At 44.1% G+C, this 19,714-nt stretch overlaps 1 protein-coding gene across 1 annotated transcript in view; it reads left to right on the top strand.

Moving 5' to 3' along the window:
* Positions 1 to 19,714, top strand: part of PDS5A (PDS5 cohesin associated factor A) — a 153,049-nt gene that overhangs the window by 81,948 nt on the left and 51,387 nt on the right. The window contains 4 exon segments of the mRNA XM_068278468.1: positions 4,019 to 4,099; positions 7,836 to 7,976; positions 10,955 to 11,070; positions 18,160 to 18,254. Of these exon segments, the coding sequence (XP_068134569.1) occupies positions 4,019 to 4,099; positions 7,836 to 7,976; positions 10,955 to 11,070; positions 18,160 to 18,254 (433 nt within the window).

Here is a 19,714-nt window from a genome sequence, read left to right as displayed (position 1 = left end):
ATGTATGCCTTCTCTTTGCTCATTAAATCAAATAATTTGAAATGTTGTTAAAATTTGGTTTGGTGATTACGAATTAAAGGGTACCTGAGACTGATGAAAAGAAAAGTTTTATACATACCTTGGGCTTCCTCCAGCTCCCTTCAGACCAATCAGTCCCTCGCTGTCCTCCTCCGCCACCTGGATCTTCTGCTATGAGTGGCGGTAATTCAGCTAGTAAGCGTAGTCCAGCCATGTGCCGCTTCCACAGCCAGGAGCGTTCTGCACCTCATACCAGAAGAATCCAGGTGGCGAAGGAGGACAGCAAGGGTCTGATTAGCCTGAAGGGCGCTAGAGGAAGCCCCAGATAGGCAGCACGGTGGCGTAGTGGTTAGCTCTCTCGCCTTGCAGCGCTGGGTCCCCGGTTCGAATCCCAGCCAGGACATTATCTGCAAAGAGTTTGTATGTTCTCTCCGTGTCTGCGTGGGTTTCCTCCGGGCACTCCGGTTTCCTCCCACATTCCAAAAACATACAGATAAGTTAATTGGCTCCCCCTAAAAAATTGGCCCTAGACTACAGTACTTTACACTACATAATATATAGATATACGGCAATGGTAGGGATTAGATTGTGAGCTCCTTTGAGGGACAGTTAGTGACAAGATATATATATATATACATTGTACAGCGCTGCGTAATATGTCGGCGCTATATAAATACTAAATAATAATAATAATAATATGTATAAAACTTAAATTTAATCTGTCTCAGGTTTACTTTGTTACACAGTAGTACTCTACATATGCACTCCCAACAGAGCTGCAGGGGATCCACTGAGAATGTTGTGCACATTGAACACAGAGGTGTTGTCTATCACCCGTAAACCTGGTTCAGATTGTACATGAAGAATGTGTAATAGAGGAAGAATCGCCTCATTCTCCTGCTGAGTACCTGCACATAACTCTTACATGTACCCAGAGTTACATTGCCTAGGGCAGTGATGGCTAACCTTGGCACTCCAGCTGTGACAAAACTACAAATCCCATCATGCATCTGCCTCCCCGAGTTATGCTTAGAGCTGTCAGAGTATTGCATTGCCTCATGGGACTTGTAGTTCCACCACAGCTGGAGTGCCAAGGTTAGCCATCACTGGCCTAGGGCCTGATAGATGTTCTTTTTTCCGGTCTGTACCTTTTTACAAGTACTCTTACCAAGGACTGGTTTTAGTCTAAAGAGAATAAATATGGCAGTCTACATATCCTTCTCACTTCAGTTGTCTGTTAAAATTCCTAAGCGTTGGCAGTTAAGAGACGATTTCATGTTACATATTTCAATCAACAAGATTGCAATAGGCAAATTAGAGGAGTCGGAGTCGAGGAGTCTGTGGAATCCTAAACTGAGGAGTGGGAGTTGCTGGATTTTTGTACCGACTCCACAGCCCTGCCCTCGACGCCGCTCCGGAAGCTCACCCGACCTGGCCAAGGCCGGCTTCCAGGTCGGGCTCTTGTGCACTCCAACGTGTGTCTCATGCGGTCGCGCTGACATCATCGGACGTCCTCCAGGCTGTACTGCGCAGGTGCAGTAGCTCTGTGCATGCGCAGTACAAGTCCGTAGGACGTCCGATGAGGTCAGCACGGCCATGTGAGACACAGGTTGGAGCGCACAAGAGCCCGACCTGGAAGCCCGCCTTGGCCAGGTCGGGTGAGCCACCGGAGAAGACCGGGAGCCTCCAAAACGGCGTCTAGGGCACGTCCTGCCTGCCACAGGCTGGAGGAAGCCCCAGGTAAGTGGATAAGTATTTTTTTTTTTTTTTAACCAACTCTGTGGACCCTCCCTTTAAGGCGCGTACACATGCCGGATTCCCACAAACGACAGGTAGTCAGACCCGCCCGCGGGGTGGCTGTTCTGCCGACAGTTTCCCTGTGTGCACAGTTTGTTGACAGGCTGATAAGGCTGATTTTGACAGATCCACTCGTATATTCAGGGCTTTGGAGTCGGTATAAAAATAATCAGACTCCGACTCCCCCGTTTATGATCCCACCGACTCAGACTCCAGGTACCCAAAATTGCTCTGACTCCTCGACTCCGACTCCATATTCTCTAATTTTACAAAGGCTATGGATTTGGTACAAACATTATCCCTCCTCGGCTCCTCCGTTTATTGAAACCGCTGACTCCAACTCTGACTCCACAGCCCAGCCAAGATTTACATTGACTTATATTCAAAAGTAATGTAGAGGAACTCTGGGGAAAATGTGAAGACATGTGGTGCCCATATGTGTTGATCACTGTGTTCTTTTTTTTCTTTTTTTTTTTTTTCCTTCTGTATCTTTTGTCTTAAGGTGGCCAAACACCTATACTTAGCAGCAGATTCGACCATTAAGCCCCATCTACACGATACGATTCTTTGTACGATTCTATTTACGATCCGATTAAATCCAACATCTCCGATCAGGATTCGATTCGATTCAATTCGATTTACTATTGCAAAACAATGGCAAATCGAATTGAATCGAATCCCAACCGGACATGTCGGATTTAATCGGATCGTAAATAGAATCGTAATAGAATCGTACAAAGAATCGTATCGTGTAGATGGGGCTTTAGATAGATTCCTCTCAGATGCCTTTCAGGTCGTATCTGGCAGGGATCTTTCTGATGTGTCAACACACAAGTAACAGATTTCCAATAGATTCAAGAATGTAATCTATTGTAAATCGATCGAAATGCAATGTTGCACCATTCGATTCAATGCAACCCTATGGGCCATCGATCTGCTACAGCAGCTGATCGACCTAGATTTTCCGTCTGGTCCAATCGAGCAAATCGGTCGGAAATCAGACGATCAATCATGCTTCCCGTTGCATCGATTTCCAGCTGATTCGGGCAGCGATTGATGGCTGAAATCGACCAGTGTATGGGCTCCTTAAAGCGGATCCGAGATGAAAAACTAACTATAACAAGTAACTTGTCTATAAATCTTATCTAAAGTTTAGATGGATTACACAGCAAAGCTAGCTGCAAACAGTTTTTTTTAATAGAATATGATTATTTATTCCTGTGATACACTGACAGCAGCCATGTTGTTTGTAAACATTACACAGAGGCAGGCTTATCTGCATCTTGAGCCATCAGCCTAATCCCCTCTCCTCCTCCCTCCTCCCCTCTGCCTCTGAAATCAATGGCTAGAAACACCTCTCCCTCCTCCTGCCCAGACTGAGCTCCCATGAGCCCTTGCTACTGCCAAGGCTCTCTGAACCTGTGGGCGTGGCTTATTTAGTTTAAAGGGAATTAGAGTATTAAAACAAAAACAGAAAAGTATTTGGCTTGAGGAAAGCCCTATAAACAATAGGAAAGGAACACAATTATGCAATGTGTAAAAGTTCACCTCGGATCCACCTATGATTTAATCCTGTTAAGTGATGGTCAGCAGAAATATAAACTGTGATCAGCATTTCCAGCAGGGTATTAGTAGTCTGCAGTCACCCACAGAAATCATGGGAAGTTTAGTACTTTGTCCAGCAAGTGCAGGAGGCAGCATCAACTGATAACAATTAGCCTTGCTGTTAGTCTAGTGCAGTGGGGCTAGAAATGTACCACTTTATGGTTCAGTAGAGTCCCGGTAATCCGGAACTTAACTAACCAGCAGTCTCAACTAACCAGAACAAATCGTAGGCAGTACTCACAGTGATGAAGACCAACTTTTTAGGCTGTTTATGGGCTCTGCTGTGCTTAAAAAGACTGGGATCCACAGCTCCCCCAAGACAAATATACATGACTGTATTTTAACATTTAATACAGAATCCATGGTGTATAGAGTGGGGAATAGTATTAGCTGGGCCTATTTTCAATGTTTTTGGGATGTGTGAGCAAACCAGAGTGCCCGAAGGAAACCCACACAGACACGGGGAGAACAAACCACAAACCCCTTATTTAGTATGGTACACAATTTTCACTTTCTGATGTTCTGATTTGAATCAGTTTCTAAATAATCATGTGTTGTAAGTTTTCTAAATGTATTTATTTATTTACTTATTTTGCAGAACCTTAACAAGCAAGCGTTTGACCTAGCCAAAGTACTGCTAAAGAGGACAGTTCAAACCATTGAGCCATGTATTGCTAATGTAAGTCTGTAGCACTGTTAAAATGCAGTATTTTCTTTATTTTCTCAATACATTTTGTTATTGACTCTTAAACTGGAGAAAGTATAAATATAGAGCAACTGAAAGAGACAAAAGTAAAGGTCAGGCATGGCTAACAACCACTTTTAATTAGTTAAAAATAGTGCAAACATCTTGCATGCATGTAAACGTACAAAAGGTTATACTGTCTGCTTCTACAGAGGCTATATTATATATTCATATAGTCTCCATAGAAGTGCATAGCACGAAACAGCAGTTAGGCATGCACCCACTGAAACCAATTGTATACACCTGAGCACAGTATGAACTGTTGTACGTTTACATGCACGCAAGATGTTTGCACTGTCCTTAACACATTAACCACTTCAGGATTCGGCGTACGCTTAACTATGCCCCTGAATCCTGAAGTGGATTGCATGGAGCGGCCGTTCCATGTCAGTTCACGGAGCGTGTCTCCGTGAACACCCTGTGAGCCGCCGATCGCGGCTCGCAGGGTAAATGTAAACACACGGGGAAGATCTTTTTTACATATATACGGCACTGCTGCGCAGCAGCGCCGTAGAGGAGATCGGCGATCCCCGGCCTATCCGGCGCAGGACGGAACTCCGTCCTGCACCGCTCACAAAGGGAGAGAGAGGGAGGGAAGGGGAAGGAGGCCAGGAAGCGCTGCGGAGGGGGGCTTTGAAGAGCCCCCCCGCAAGCGCAAGCAGCCGGCGGCGATCAGACCACCCCAGCAGGACATCCCCCTAGTGGGGAAAAAAGGGGGAAAGTCTGATCGCCCTGCTGCACTCCTGATCGGTGCTGCGGGCTGGAGAGCCCATGCAGCACCGATCAGCAAAATACCCCCCTGGCACAGAAGTGGTTAAAATTGGTTGTTAGCTGTGCTTGACATTTCCTTCTCTCCTTCAGTTGCTATTAGTGATTGCTTAACTTGCTTTCTGCTATCATCCACTGATCCGTAGTGCCAATGTTTACTCTCTGTTACTTGCTATAAATATAAAGCAGTAAAGGTATGGTTACAGTACTTTTAAAAGAACATGGCCCCAAGAATTACAAAGGACCCATATTTAGTTACACCAGCAGCCGCCTCACCAAACCAGAGGTTATAGCAGAAGTAACAGCTGAATTTGCAACAACTTATTTCCCTAAATGACTAATATCTATAAGCTTTATCAAAATAAGTTATCAGCTAATATGTGTTAACTGCACTAAAACATTGAAGAAAAATAAGCGAGAAAGGAAAAAAGTTAATTCTACCCATTGCTTAGCTGCTACGGGTATACTGATGGGGAGTGATGTAGAAAGTTAAAGTTTACCTCATCAGGGTGGGGGGCAGTGATAGCTGCTATCATCTTAAAATGATCCAGAACTCCTCTCTGCTCTAAAAGATACACAACAGCATAATAACCTTTAAACAAAAACATTTCTTTGTTACAACTGATACAAATCCTAAAATAAATCTGCAGTTTCTACTTCCTGATTCATGGAAGCAGACATATTGTTTACAACCTGTACTTTCAAATGGGCTTATCTGCCATAGGCAGTCACATGACACAAGGGGGAGATCAAATTACAACTAGTGATTAGACAAATCAGGGGGAATTACACAGGATAAACTCTTTAAATACATGGTGCATTTGTTACGTTTTTCTTGTGTCCTGTGCAAGAGTTCAGGTCCACTTAAATATTTTTCAGAGATCTGCGACAGCATATCTTGACTAACGATAAAGGTTTATTAAGGGTGGTCTGGAACTTCTTACCTCTTTTATGCCCTATTTTTACAGTAAATATAGCTGAACGGTGAAGGTTACACAAAATGCAGGACTTTAACCACTTGTGCCTATACTACAGTATTGTATAGGCAAAAGAGAGGCACTAAAAAGTTTAAAATAAGGAGGTCAAGGTGGACTTGCCTCCTCCAAGCACACACAAGATACAGGTGATATTATTCAACAAAAATATTTATTTACATACTCCAGAAAGTGCAACACGTTTTGCAGGTATATCCCACTTCCTTAGGCTATGAACGGAGCATATAATTGTAAGACAGAGAAGGCTAGCTCAGTCCACATGCACGGTAGCAAATAATAAAAGTATATTTCATATTAGGAAACAACATAGTGTATATACATGTAGTTTTCACTACACTATCTCAACTACACTAATCAGGAAAGCCCTGCCTGGAGTCCAAAATGTTTTTTCTTTTCCTCACTCTATACCGGGGGTGCCCAATAGGTCGAACGCGATCTACCGGTAGATCGCGACCGCCTATTTGGTAGATCGCGGCCACTTGGCCGCGTCCCGTCACATTTTGCGGCTGGCAGCTGTCCCATCGATTTCTGCTGCCAGCCGCTGGCCAATAGGAAGCAGGGAAGGAGAGAGGAGGCGCGGCTGAAGAGGCCATGACGCGACGTCATGGCTGGGGGCGGCGCCGGGCACGCACGCACGCCTGCCTTCCTGATTCAATCGTGCTGCCTGCCGGAGCGCTCCGAGTGCGAGAGGGGAGACCAGACATCGCCGCTGGAGGGAGGTAAGTGATTGAGCACCCATCCCCACCCACCTATGCTACAGGGACCCATCCCCACCCACCTATGCTACAGGGACCCATCCCCACCCACTTATGCTACAGGGACCCATCCCCACCCACTTATGCTACAGGGACCCATCCCCACCCACCTATGCTACAGGGACCCATCCCCACCCACCTATGCTAGAGGCACCCATCCCCACCTACTTATGCTAGAGGCACCCATCCCCACCTACTTATGCTAGAGGCACCCATCCCCACCTACCTATGCTAATGGCACCCATCCCCACCTACCTATGCTAATGGCACCCATCCCCACCTACCTATGCTAATGGCACCCATCCCCACCTACCTATGCTAGAGGCACCCATCCCCACCTACCTATGCTAGAGGCACCCATCCCCACCTACCTATGCTAGAGGCACCCATCCCCACCTACCTTTGCTAGAGGCACCCATCCCCACCTACCTATGCTAGAGGCACCCATCCCCACCTACCTATGCTAAAGAGACCCATCCCCACCTACCTATGCTAAAGGGACCCATCCCCACCTACCTATGCTAAAGGGACCCATCCCCACCTACCTATGCTAAAGGGACCCATCCCCACCTACCTATGCTAAAGGGACCCATCCCCACCTACCTATGCTAAAGGGACCCATCCCCACCTACCTATGCTAAAGGGTCCCATCCCCACCTACCTATGCTAAAGGGACCCATCCCCACCTACCTATGCTAAAGGGACCCATCCCCACCTACCTATGCTAGAGGCATCTGTGCCCAGTGAAGGGACCTGTACCCAGCTACCTTTGCTGAAGGGACCTATACTTTGCTACCTATACTGGAGGCACTTGTACCTGGGGGCTGTTCAACCGGGGGGGGGGGGGGGGGGGGGATCTGTAACACTTTAAATTTTGGTAGATCTCCTGGACTTGGCAAATTTTAAAGTAGCTCGCGAGCCAAAAAAGTGTGGGCACCCCTGCTCTATACCAAAGGTAAAAAATTGGAGTTGCACTTTACAGTATTTTGTGGCAGTTTGAAAGTTTATTTTTTCAAGAAAACTTATTACTCAATATTTCCTTTTTATGTAATTTAGTACTCCTATACAGTATTATACCTCTTGTGTTCTGATAACCATACAACATGGGCTGTTATTGGCAAATTGCAAACTGTAATTTTTTTCCTCTTCCAGTTTTTCAATCAAGTATTAGTGCTGGGTAAATCCTCCGTCAGTGACTTGTCAGAGCACGTTTTCGACCTTATTCAGGAACTTTTTGCAATAGATCCAAATTTGCTGGTTTCTGTGATGCCACAGTTGGAATTCAAACTGAAGGTAGGGACACACCTAATACAATTATAAGGTTGTGTGCTGTTTCTGTAACATTTGGCATGGTGTGTTATTTATATTACCCTTAAAGCTGTATATAAGAACAAAGCATTTACAGGAAAACTGGAAATCCTTGTTTGTGTGACCCCCACTGTCTTATATTGCCTGTGGGAGTTTATTGGGGCAGAGTTCCCCAACCCTGTCCTCAAGGTCCACACCAACAGTACACTTTTTGCAGGAAACCACAGCCATTCACAGGTGAGGTAATTCTCAGCAAAGCTGATTAATTACCTCTGTGGATTTCCACAAAACATGCACTGTTGGTGGGCCTTGAGGACAAGGTTGGGGGACAACATTGAGGGCCCGTTCACACTTAGAACCGCAGAACGCCTTGCGGGAGTGATTTTCCCGCGATTAGCGCGGAAAAATCACTGGACACTGCGGCAGTTTTGGAGCGATCGCAATTAGCGTGCTGTGCACGCTAATCGCGGAACGCTCGTCGCCGGCAAACCGCTGCATGCAGCGCGGTTGCGGTTATCGCTAACCGCAACCGCGGCAGTCAGAACACTGCCACTCGCTACAATGTGTAGCGGTTCTTGCAGAACCGCTAGCGGTTTGCTGTGAGCAGGAATCGTGCGATTCCCGCTCAGGTGAGAACGGGCCCTAATTCTGTTAAACAACCAAATACCTGTGGTAAATTTGGTTTTGACCCCAGAAATGAATTTGGTATTATAATTGCATGTTACATTTTGTGACCAGTCAGTACATACATAAGTGGCTCTGAGGATCCTGTGGCCTTCATGTAGCTGGAGATTATGGCCTCAATTCACTAAGATCATGCTGGAGATAATAAGGCAAGAGAAAACTTACCTCCACACAGTAAGAGAGTTATCTTATCTCTTCATTCCTTACGTTACCTCTTCTGTAGTTAATTTACCTCCTCTGTAGTTAATTTACCTCCTTTGTAGTTAAGTTACCTCCTCTGTAGTTATTTTCACACGCAGTTAATGAACAGCCTGTCTTTAACTCTGGAGTTATTTTAAGGATTAAAGAGTCAACTTAAAGACAGAAGAGTTAACTTTAGGTTTGCCTGAGGTAATATGTTTCCTGAATACTACATGCCTTATCACCATGGTAACAACTCTAGAAGAGTTATTAAAGACAGGAGATAAGCTTAGTGAATTGAGGCCATTGTATGTATTTCTGCCTAGGTGGCAGCAGTAAAGCATACCTAAAATGAAAATTAAAGGGAACCTAAACTGAAAGGGATATTGATGTTTCCCTTTAAACAATACCAGTTGCTTGTCAGTACTGGTGATCTCTTTGGCTGCAGTAGTGGCTGAATCACAGACCTGAAACAAGCATGCAGCTAATTAGTCTGACTTCAGTCAGAGCACCTGATCTGCATGCTTGTTCAGGGGCTGTGGCTGAAAGCATTAGAGACACAGGATCAGCGTTAGTCAGGTAACTGATATTATTTTAAAAAGAAAACTATATATCCTTCTCAATTTAGGTTCCCTTTAATTAAGGTAAACAATTGCTTCTGTAGTAATACTCCTAAATAGGACTTTCCTCCTTTATGCTGGGCATACACGGGTCTATCTGGCGGCAGATTAGCCGCCGGATCGACTCCCGCCCCGTCCCCCTGGATCGATTCCCGCTCGTCCCCGCCGGCGCTTCTTATCTGCTGCTCGATTCACTGCTATTGTCCGCCCGCGGGTATCGAGTGCAGAATCGATCCCCGCGGTGATCGGGCACGTCGGATATTATCAATCGAGCCATCAGCGGCTCGATTGATAAGCCTGCGTCGAGCCGTGTATGCCCAGCATTAGTCATATTTTTAAATTTAAGAATCCTAAGTTTTATGCTTTGGCTGTCCCAGGTAAATTACTATAGTTTATTAATGTTTGCCCCATGTAGGCAACTCTTACTTTTTATCTCTTTCCTGCTCTCAGATATGTTTTTTGGCAGCCACACACATACTTTATAAACACAAATTAGTTGTCAGTTAGTTAAGCGGTAGTCAGTCTGCTGGCCCACTGCAGATAAACTGTAAGGGCCCGTTCAATCTACAGATAAAAACGCTGCATTTAATGGAATGCAGTTAAATAGAAAAATGCATCCTGTGTTACCTTATAGGATGCGTTTACACTGTCTGACTACAAATGCAAAACGAATCGAACGCAATGCAAGTCTATGGGAGCTACAGTGTCACAGTTCCTACGAGGCTTCTCGACGCATGAAAATCGCATACCTGTCCTGTAGATATTCAATGCCATCACCCCAACTTGTCCCGTCCCCAATTGTCCAAGTGAGCAGGGAACATAGGGCTTCATGTTGGTTTGCAAAAGAACCAGTGGGAATCCTCCTGTAACAGAGAAACATTTCTTTGGTTTATGTGGACCAATGAGAATCCTCCTTGTTGCTGGGTAGGATTCACGTTTTTGTTTTGAAGTTTGTTTTTTTTGTTTTTTGTTTTTTTTACAAGCCAACAAGAAAAGCGGCAGAAGTATGGGCAAGCGGATGAGTGGGCAGGTAGTGATGCAAACACAGATCTTTAGCGGATCCTCTTACTGCCCCATTTACACATATGCTGCAAATGGAAAAGGATTATCCAGTCAGATTGGTGTTTGTACTGGATGAGTCTGATGTGACAGGGTTAGGAGTTGGCTCACTCTGATGCCTTGCTTTAGATGTTTTTTGTCCTCTGTTGTAAGGCAGGGAACACACTTGACTTTCAGTTTTCCGCGCGCGTTTTTCTGCATAAAATCTGCAGAATCAGGATGCAGAATGTCAGTTTTTTTTTCTGCGCGCGAACAACACAGCAAGTGGGTACTAGCACATTGATTAACATGGATTCTCAGTTTTTCTGTGCCGAAAACGCGTACGAAAACAGTCAAGTGTGTTCCCTGCCTCAAGCAACATGATTGTGCTTATTAATATACCGGTATTTAAGATCAATACTGTTTTGCCCATGTTTTTAGAGCAATGATGGGGAAGAGCGACTGGCAGTTGTGAGACTTCTTGCAAAATTGTTTGGTTCTAAAGACTCAGACTTGGCTAATCAAAACAGGCCTCTATGGCAATGTTTTCTCGGACGGTGAGTATTACCACCATGTGTTTTCTACTTTATTTTGTGCTCAACTTTAGTGTTCATATACATTTTAATGCGAAGACGAATAAAGCTGTCTACGACTCCTTAGTACATGAAGTCCCTATCCTTGCCACATGACCACTTTCTAAGTAGTAAGTAAGAACAGTCTTCTTCAGAGGCTATGTTCAGTGAACACTACTAGGCCAAGCTCACCCTACTGAACTTGCAATGTAGTTAGCAATTAGCATCTTTAATCTCTGGCAATCTCTTATTTCTCTTCCATTCTGTGCACCAATTCTTCGATTTTGGTAAGGTTGCTTTAAACACTACAAAAGCCACAATTTCCGGTTTAATGGTACAGATTTCAGGAGATTGTTTCAGAAAAGCTTTATGATGCGTTAATAGACAAAATAACTCGCTTTCCCTTTCCTGTAAGATTTTATTCCACTCTTGTTGCTGTTTTTCTAAGTTTAAAACTAAAAATTACTCATGCGCCTAATCATCACCTTCATAAAGCAATATAATGTTTATTCCATAAAATGTAAATCGAGCAATCATCAAAATACCTGTAATGTCACATAAAATTATACACATAAAATGCAAGCAGACACTGGCTAACTTTCTCAGTACTACCCCCTTATAGCAAAACAGTCCGGCGCACACCGCGACCGATAACTATAGAAGGCTTGCTGAGTAAACTTCGTAATCCAGTAAATAGTTGCACACAGCTCAAAATCCAGAAGCACCTTTTTGTACACAGAGCTCATAAATTGCACAGAGCCCGAAATAGCACCTTCTTAATGACAGGTAGTTAATCTTTAGTGGTATCTTTAATCCTGAGCCCAATGGCACCTTTTGAATAACAGAGAGTTGCACCTCAGTAGTGCTTTTTACTATAACAGCGCTGTTTCTCTTGTTAATCTTTATATGCCATCAGTCCAATATATTGTAAACGTTTATATCACTCACGTAGCCCGTAGGGATAGATGATGTACGCTTAAAGCTTACAGTCCTGCAACGTTCTCTGACAGTAAGAGTCCCGGCCGGTGGCTCTTCTATTGGTCTTTCATCTGTCCCAAGCGTGCACGCTTGCTGGCAAACTTGTTCCGTAGATGCTACCGGAACTTGGAGGGTGACGTTACCTCTAAAGATAACCAGTGCCGACTAGTTTCGGTAGGACCGCCTACCTTCCTCAGGGTGTATCTTCATTGGTTCACCAGCTGCCTTTTTACTTCATAGCTCCACCCCTTCTCTCTACGTAGCTCGCTTTCATGCGTGTATATTGTAGCAATACATTCATTTCCTTTAGATCTGCAGGCAAATATATATAAAAACCTATGCAAAGCAAATAGCTCCACATCTAGATTTAGTCCCTGTGGAGCTAGACTGTTCAATGTGTAAATCCAGTTGGTTTCCCTACGTGACATATTTTGAATGAAGTCACCTCCTCTCCATTCTCTCTCCACCAGCTGAATCGCATAAAATTTAAAAGTCTGTAAGCTTCCACCATGGCATTCTTAAAATGTTTGCTTAGTGGTGATTTATTATTGCCTTTTTTAATACTATTAACATGCTCTCCAATCCTTGATAAAAGTTTTCTATTTGTTCTCCCAACGTATTGCTTATTGCAACCACATTCTATAACATATATTACTCCCTTGCTATTGCAGTTCAAATCTCCATATATATCAAATTCTTCCTTTGTCACTGCTAATTTAAATGTGTGATAGGTGCATTATATCTGGTGTTTTTACAAGGTATACAAAATCCACATCTCTTAAAGGACCCTTTTCGCTTTTTTGATTTATTGGTCCCAGTCACAGTTGGTGCAATCATATTTTTCAGATTGTTTGCCCTGCAGAATGTGAATTTTGGTTTTTCAGTTAAAATTCCATTAAGGGTCCTATCTTGTTGTAAAATACCCCAATATTTGTCCACTATTTTCCTAATGTCTTTTGATTGCTGATTATACTGCATTTTAATACTCAATGGTGGGAACTCATCCTCTACCTTTCTACTCTCCATGAGGCCCGGTTCACATTAGCGTTCACTATCCGGATTTTCCGGATCTGATCCGGGACCGCATACTGTACAAACGGAACGTACGTTCCGCATAGCAATGCAAAGGCTATGCGGACGTTCACATACGTACGTTCCGTACAGTACGGAGCCGGACCGGATCCGGACTCTTTTCCAGCATGCGCTATTTTTTGTGTCCGGATCTCCGGCCCACGCATCCTGACCGGAGCCTGACCTGAGCCTGACAGCACTATCCGGAACACAGAAACCAATGGGAAACGGAAGGCACAGAACACACCGCCTACAAAAACCTGACGTTCTACCCCACTTCCTATGCGTATCCAAGCGGCCATTTCGGATGGGGACACAGGCCAAGCATGTCTGGAGTGGAGCAGCAGTGACAGACGTGCTGGAACTGTTTGGCAGAATGTCGGAGGTGGAGGTGAGGCCTACAGCGGAGGAACCTGATTGTACATGTGCACCAGGTGCACCTTCTGCTGACCCGAACATTTTTTTAATGTATATTTAACTATTTTTTGCCCACGGATCCGGATGGCAGCCTGATGCATGCATGATACAAACGGACCGGATCCGGATCGGAACCGTACGGTTCTGATCAGGATCCGGTCCATTTACTTGACAAAACGCAAGTGTGAACGGGGCCTAATTCTATCTCTAGGCTGAGTCCTTACTTCACTTAAAGCGTGTTCAATCAATTCTTCTTCATATTTTTTCTCTAAAAACCTCTTCTTTAAAATGTCTGCTTGCATCTCAAAATCCTCCAAATTGGTACAATTGCGTCTAATGCGAGTGAATTGATTCTTTGGAATATTAGTCAACCACTTTAACATGTGGCAGCTGTCCATATAAATATAACTATTCGTATCCACCTGCTTAACCTCTTGACGACCAGCTAACGCCGATTGGCGTAAACTGGTCGTCTGCGGGTTTCCATGGAAACGGCCGCTCGATCGAGCGGCCTTTCCATGTCAGTTCACGGAGGGTGTCTCCGTGAACAGCCGGAGAGCCGCCGATGGCGGCTCGCCGGCAAAATGTAAACAGGCGGGGAAGAAATCCCCGCTGTTTACATCATACGGCGCTGCTGCGCAGCAGCGCCGTAAGGCAGATCGGCGATCCCCGGCCTCTGATTGGCCGGGGATCGCCGGCATATGATAGGCTGAAGCCTATCCTTCAATGCGCATGACGAAAATCCGTCCTGTGCAGCACACAGGGGAAGGGAGAGGGAGGGAGCTGGCGAGAGGGCGGAAAGCGCTGCGGAGGGGGGCTTCGAAGAGCCCCCCCGCTAAGCAACTGCAGCCGGCGGCGATCAGACCCCCCCAGCAGGACATCCCCCTAGAGCCCACGCAGCACCGATCAGTTGTAAAATCCCCTGGTCGGCAAGTGGTTTAAAATATATTTTAGTTTTAATTTCCCCCTCTTGAATAAAAATAGTTAAATCCAAAAAATTAACCTGATTCGTACTAAATTCACTCGTAAACACCAAATTGTACTCACTTTTCACATTTAGCCAATCTAAAAATGCCCGTAATCTATCCACACCCCCCCTCCAAATAAAAAACGTATCGCCTATAAATCTTCGCCATAGGACGAGGTCTGTGACTGGGACCAATAAATCAAAAAAGCGAAAAGTGTCCTTTAAGAGATGTGGATTTTGTATACCTTGTAAAAACACCAGATATAATGCACCTATCACACAATTTAAATTAGCAGTGACAAAGGAAGAATTTGATATATATGGAGATTTGAACTGCAATAGCAAGGGAGTAATATATGTTATAGAATGTGGTTGCAATAAGCAATACGTTGGGAGAACAAAGAGAAAACTTTTATCAAGGATTGGAGAGCATGTTAATAGTATTAAAAAAGGCAATAATAAATCACCACTAAGCAAACATTTTAAAGAATGCCATGGTGGAAGCTTACAGACTTTTACATTTTATGCGATTCAGCTGGTGGAGAGAGAATGGAGAGGAGGTGACTTCATTCAAAATATGTCACGTAGGGAAACCAACTGGATTTACACATTGAACAGTCTAGCTCCACAGGGACTAAATCTAGATGTGGAGCTATTTGCTTTTGCATAGGATCATAGGATTTTATATATATTTGCCTGCAGATCTAAAGGAAATGTATTGCTACAATATACACGCATGAGAGCGAGCTACGTAGAGAGAAGGGGTGGAGCTATGAAGTAAAAAGGCAGCTGGTGAACCAATGAAGATACGCCCTGAGGAAGGTAGGCGGTCCTACCGAAACTAGTCGGCATTGGTTATCTTTAGAGGTGACGTCACCCTCCAAGTTCCGGTACCATCTACGGAACAAGTTTGCCAGCAAGCGTGCACGCTCGGGACAGATGAAAGACCAATAGAAGAGCCACCGGCCGGGACTCTTACTGTCAGAGAACGTTGCAGGACTGTAAGCTTTAAGCGTACATCATCTATCCCTACGGGCTAAGTGAGTGATATAAACATTTACAATATCTCTGCAGCGCATGAATCATTGGAATATACGTGACGCTGTAGGACGCTGCTATTTAATTGGCTTGTTATTTGCCATACTATACAACACGCTGGAACTGTATTATTTTCCATTAAGATTGGACTGATGGCATATAAAGATTAACAAGAGAAACAGCGCTGTTATAGTAAAAAGCACTACTGAGGTGCAACTCTCTGTTATTCAAAAGGTGCCATTGGGCTCAGGATTAAAGATACCACTAAAGATTAACTACCTGTCATTAAGAAGGTGCTATTTCGGGCTCTGTGCAATTTATGAGCTCTGTGTACAAAAAGGTGCTTCTGGATTTTGAGCTATGTGCAACTATTTACTGGATTACGAAGTTTACTCAGCCAGCCTTCTATAGTTATCGGTCGCGGTGTGTGCCGGACTGTTTTGCTATAAGGGGGTAGTACTGAGAAAGTTAGCCAGTGTCTGCTTGCATTTTATGTGTATAATTTTGTGATTTTACAGGTATTTTGATGATTGCTCGATTTAAATTTTTATGGAATAAACATTATATTGCTTTAGGAAGGTGATGAATAGGCGCATGAGTAATTTTTAGTTTTTTTTCTCTGTTACTACTTCGGTGGGGGTGTGAGTAACCCCATTTTACTTGTTGCAGCCAATTTACATACAGTTTGTGTAGAGTGGGCGCAAAACCACTGATCATTTTAATTTGTTTTTCTAAGTTTGCTTATAGTTGTTTGTGCTGTTCTGCCTTAAAAGACTGGGTTAGTGGGAAGTGTGTTGGGGATTTATCTGTTCCTACAACTGACATATTACATGCTGACGGAGAAAAGAAGACAGGCTGGCATTTGCAAGCAGGGCTGTGGAGTCGGAGTCGTGGAGTCGGAGTCGTGGAGTCGGGCAATTTTGGGTGCCTGGAGTCGGAGTCGGGAAAAAATGCTCCGACTCCTAATGAATTTGTAACTGTAATTAAAATAGAAAATATGATAAAATGTTCTATTTCTCAGATAATAGTCATTAAAAATAATGTATATATACAGTAATAGCTGTGCTTAGTCTACAAAAATGAAATAAACCAATCAAAATTAGTTACTTGTGCTGCTTCAATAAAGCAGTCCCCGTATTTTTAAGGTCAGATATACATATCTGATTGTGACTATATATGATGCGTACACAGGAATCTCTTATATATACTAAATAACATCTATGCTGTAAGAATAAAGCCTGATGTGTAGCTGTGTCACTAATAGAGATGGTCAATGAGATGGAAATAATTCTGCACTGATGCGGATTTATGCAAATGTATGCACTCCCTTTGCTGATGAAATCAAATAATTTGATATGTTATTAAAATTTGGTTTGGTGACTACAAATTAAAGGGTACCTGAGACGGATGAAAAGTAAAGTTTTATACATACCTGGGGCTTCCTCCAGCCCCCTTCAGGCTAATCAGTCCCTCACTGTCCTCCACCACCCGGATCTTCTGCTATGAGTCCTGGTAATTCAGCCAGTCAGCGCAGTCCGGCCGCATGCCACTCCCACAGCCAGGAGCATTCTGCACCTGCGCAATAGTGCTGCACAGGTGTAGTATGCTCCTAGCGGCGGAGTGTGTTCATGCGCACTACGCCAGACTGGCTCAAGTACCTGGACTCATAGCAGAAGATCCAGGTGGTGGAGGAGGACAACGAGGGACTGATTATCCTGAAGGCGGCTGGAGGAAGCCCCAGGTATGTATAAAACTTTAATTTCATCTGTCTCAGGTTTACTTTGTTACACAGTAGTACTATACTCTACATATGCACTCCTCACAGAGCTGCAGGGAATCCACTGAGAATGCTGTGCACATTGAACACAGAGGTGTTGTCTGTTTACAATCTCCTCATTCTCCTGCAGAGTACCTGCACATCATTCTTACATGTACCCACACTTACATTGCCTAGGGCCTGATAGATGTTCTTTGTTCCGGTTTGTACCTTTTACAAGTACTATTACTAAGGACTAGTTTTAGTCTAAAGGGAATAAATATAGTAGTCAACATATCCTTCTCACTTCAGTTGTCTTGTAAAATTCCTAAGCGTTGGCAGTTATGAGACGAATTTCATGTTACATACTTTTAATCAACAAAATTGTAATATGCAAATTAGAGGAGTCGGAGTCGTGGAGTCGGAGTCGGTGGAATCCTAAACTGAGGAGTCTGAGTCGGAGTCGGTGGATTTTTGGACCGACTCCACAGCCCTGCTTGCAAGGTTCCAAAGCGTAAAAGCAGCTTTATTCCATCCGGCTGACAAACTTCAAATATGCATATTATAAGTTCCGTACATAAAACATTTCCTACCCTTCTGTAGATGGCTGTGGGGGCGGTGGGGTCGCCTGTTTTCTACACTCTATCCGCATATTACATGCTGAAGAACCTGTCTTTTCGACTGCACAGAAAGATGTTGATTTAGATAAATGTTGATTCATGTGTTGTGTAAGCATTCTAGATTCCAGTAGTGTGTAAGCAGCTTTAATTAGCTAGGAAATTGCAAAAAAAAGGTAGTGATACCAGCTTGCAGTTCATTAACATTTGTTCTTCTCAACTATATCTAGGTTTAATGACATCCACGTTCCTGTGAGATTAGAAAGTGTCAAATTTGCCAGTCACTGTTTAATGAACCATCCAGATCTAGCTAAAGATCTTACTGGTAAGCCATTTTCTAGCATCCTTGGATAGCCTGCTGAAATTCATTTTTTTTTAACTTTTTTTTTTCCGCTCCTTTAAATACTGCAAATCAAAACACAGTTTTATAATAAATGTACCACAGTCTGTACTTTAATTTGTGGGTGTACAGTGCACAGTCTTTAATGCTGGGCATACACGGTACGTTTTGTACCGCAGGCCGTTGGCTCGATTCCAGCGCGTCCCCGCGGGCGCTTCTTATCTTCCGTTCGTTTTCTTCTATTGTTCTGCCCGCGGTATCGAGCTTGGAATCGATCCGGCACGTCGGATTTTATCAATCGAGCCATCAGCGGCTCGATTGAGCGGTACAAAACTGTACCGTGTATGCCCAGCATTAGCCAATACTTCCCTCCAAGTACTTAAAGAGGAACATTGTGTTTGTATAATGACATAGTGAACCTTAAAGAAAATCTGTAAGAGAAAAAAAATCCCTTTGGGGGATACTTACCGCTGGTCCTCCGTCCCTTCTGTTCCAGTGCTGGGGATGTAAATAATTACCTACCATGATCCAGCGTAGGCGCTGTAGCCACTTTCTGATCGGGTTCAGGCAGAAATAGCTAAGCTACATCAGGTCCGATGTACTGCGGAGACGACTCGTGTCTGCACAGTAGAGCGGACCCGATTGGCAGGTTATCTTTAAAGCGAACTAAGCAGCATAATTATTTGTTTTAAATTAGGGGTGTCAAACTCAAATACAAAGTGTGCCGAAATTGTACACTGGGACCTAGTCGCGGGCCAAAATTGTACACTGGGACCTAGTCGGGGGCCGAAATTTTACACTGGGACCTAGTCGCGGGCTAACCTCTGTCTGTTGACCACCTTCCTCCCTTATAAAGTTCTCTGGTGTCTAGCGGTCCTCCCTACGCTATACAGTTCCCTGGTGTTTAGTGCTTTCCCCTACCTACCCATATGGCTTCCCTGGTGTTTTAGGGCTTCGCCTCCAATATGACTTCCCTGGTGGTCTAGAGTGGGCCATACATAATGCAAAGTGGGGAAACCACTTGGGGGGGGGGGGGGGGGGGGGGAATTTAATGGCTTTGAGGGCCAAATTTGGCCCGCAGGTGGGAGAATTGGTGGTGGTGGGGGGGGGGGGGGTTTGCAAGTCTTCAGATGGCATCTAGTCTGTACGGTGGTTGTCATATCAAATGCACATGCCGTCACGGTCATTGTTTCCTGTTATTTTGCGGGTGAACTCATTGATGCAGTAAATCTTATCATGCTCAGTCTTGCCATTTTGTATTTTTTACACTGACTGTCTTCAGACACCTGAACTTTTTATTACAACTTGGCTTTTCCTTGCTCCATTCATTCCTCTTGCACAGCTGATTGTGTTTGATTTAATGATTGCATTTATCCTACATGGTGTTATAATTGTTTATTTTATGTACTTGTCTATATGCCTGCAAAATCCTAATTTGTACATGG

Source organism: Hyperolius riggenbachi, chromosome 1 (assembly GCF_040937935.1).
Source record: "Hyperolius riggenbachi isolate aHypRig1 chromosome 1, aHypRig1.pri, whole genome shotgun sequence".
Lineage (NCBI taxonomy): Eukaryota > Metazoa > Chordata > Amphibia > Anura > Hyperoliidae > Hyperolius > Hyperolius riggenbachi.
This window is presented reverse-complemented; position numbering and strand designations above follow the sequence as displayed.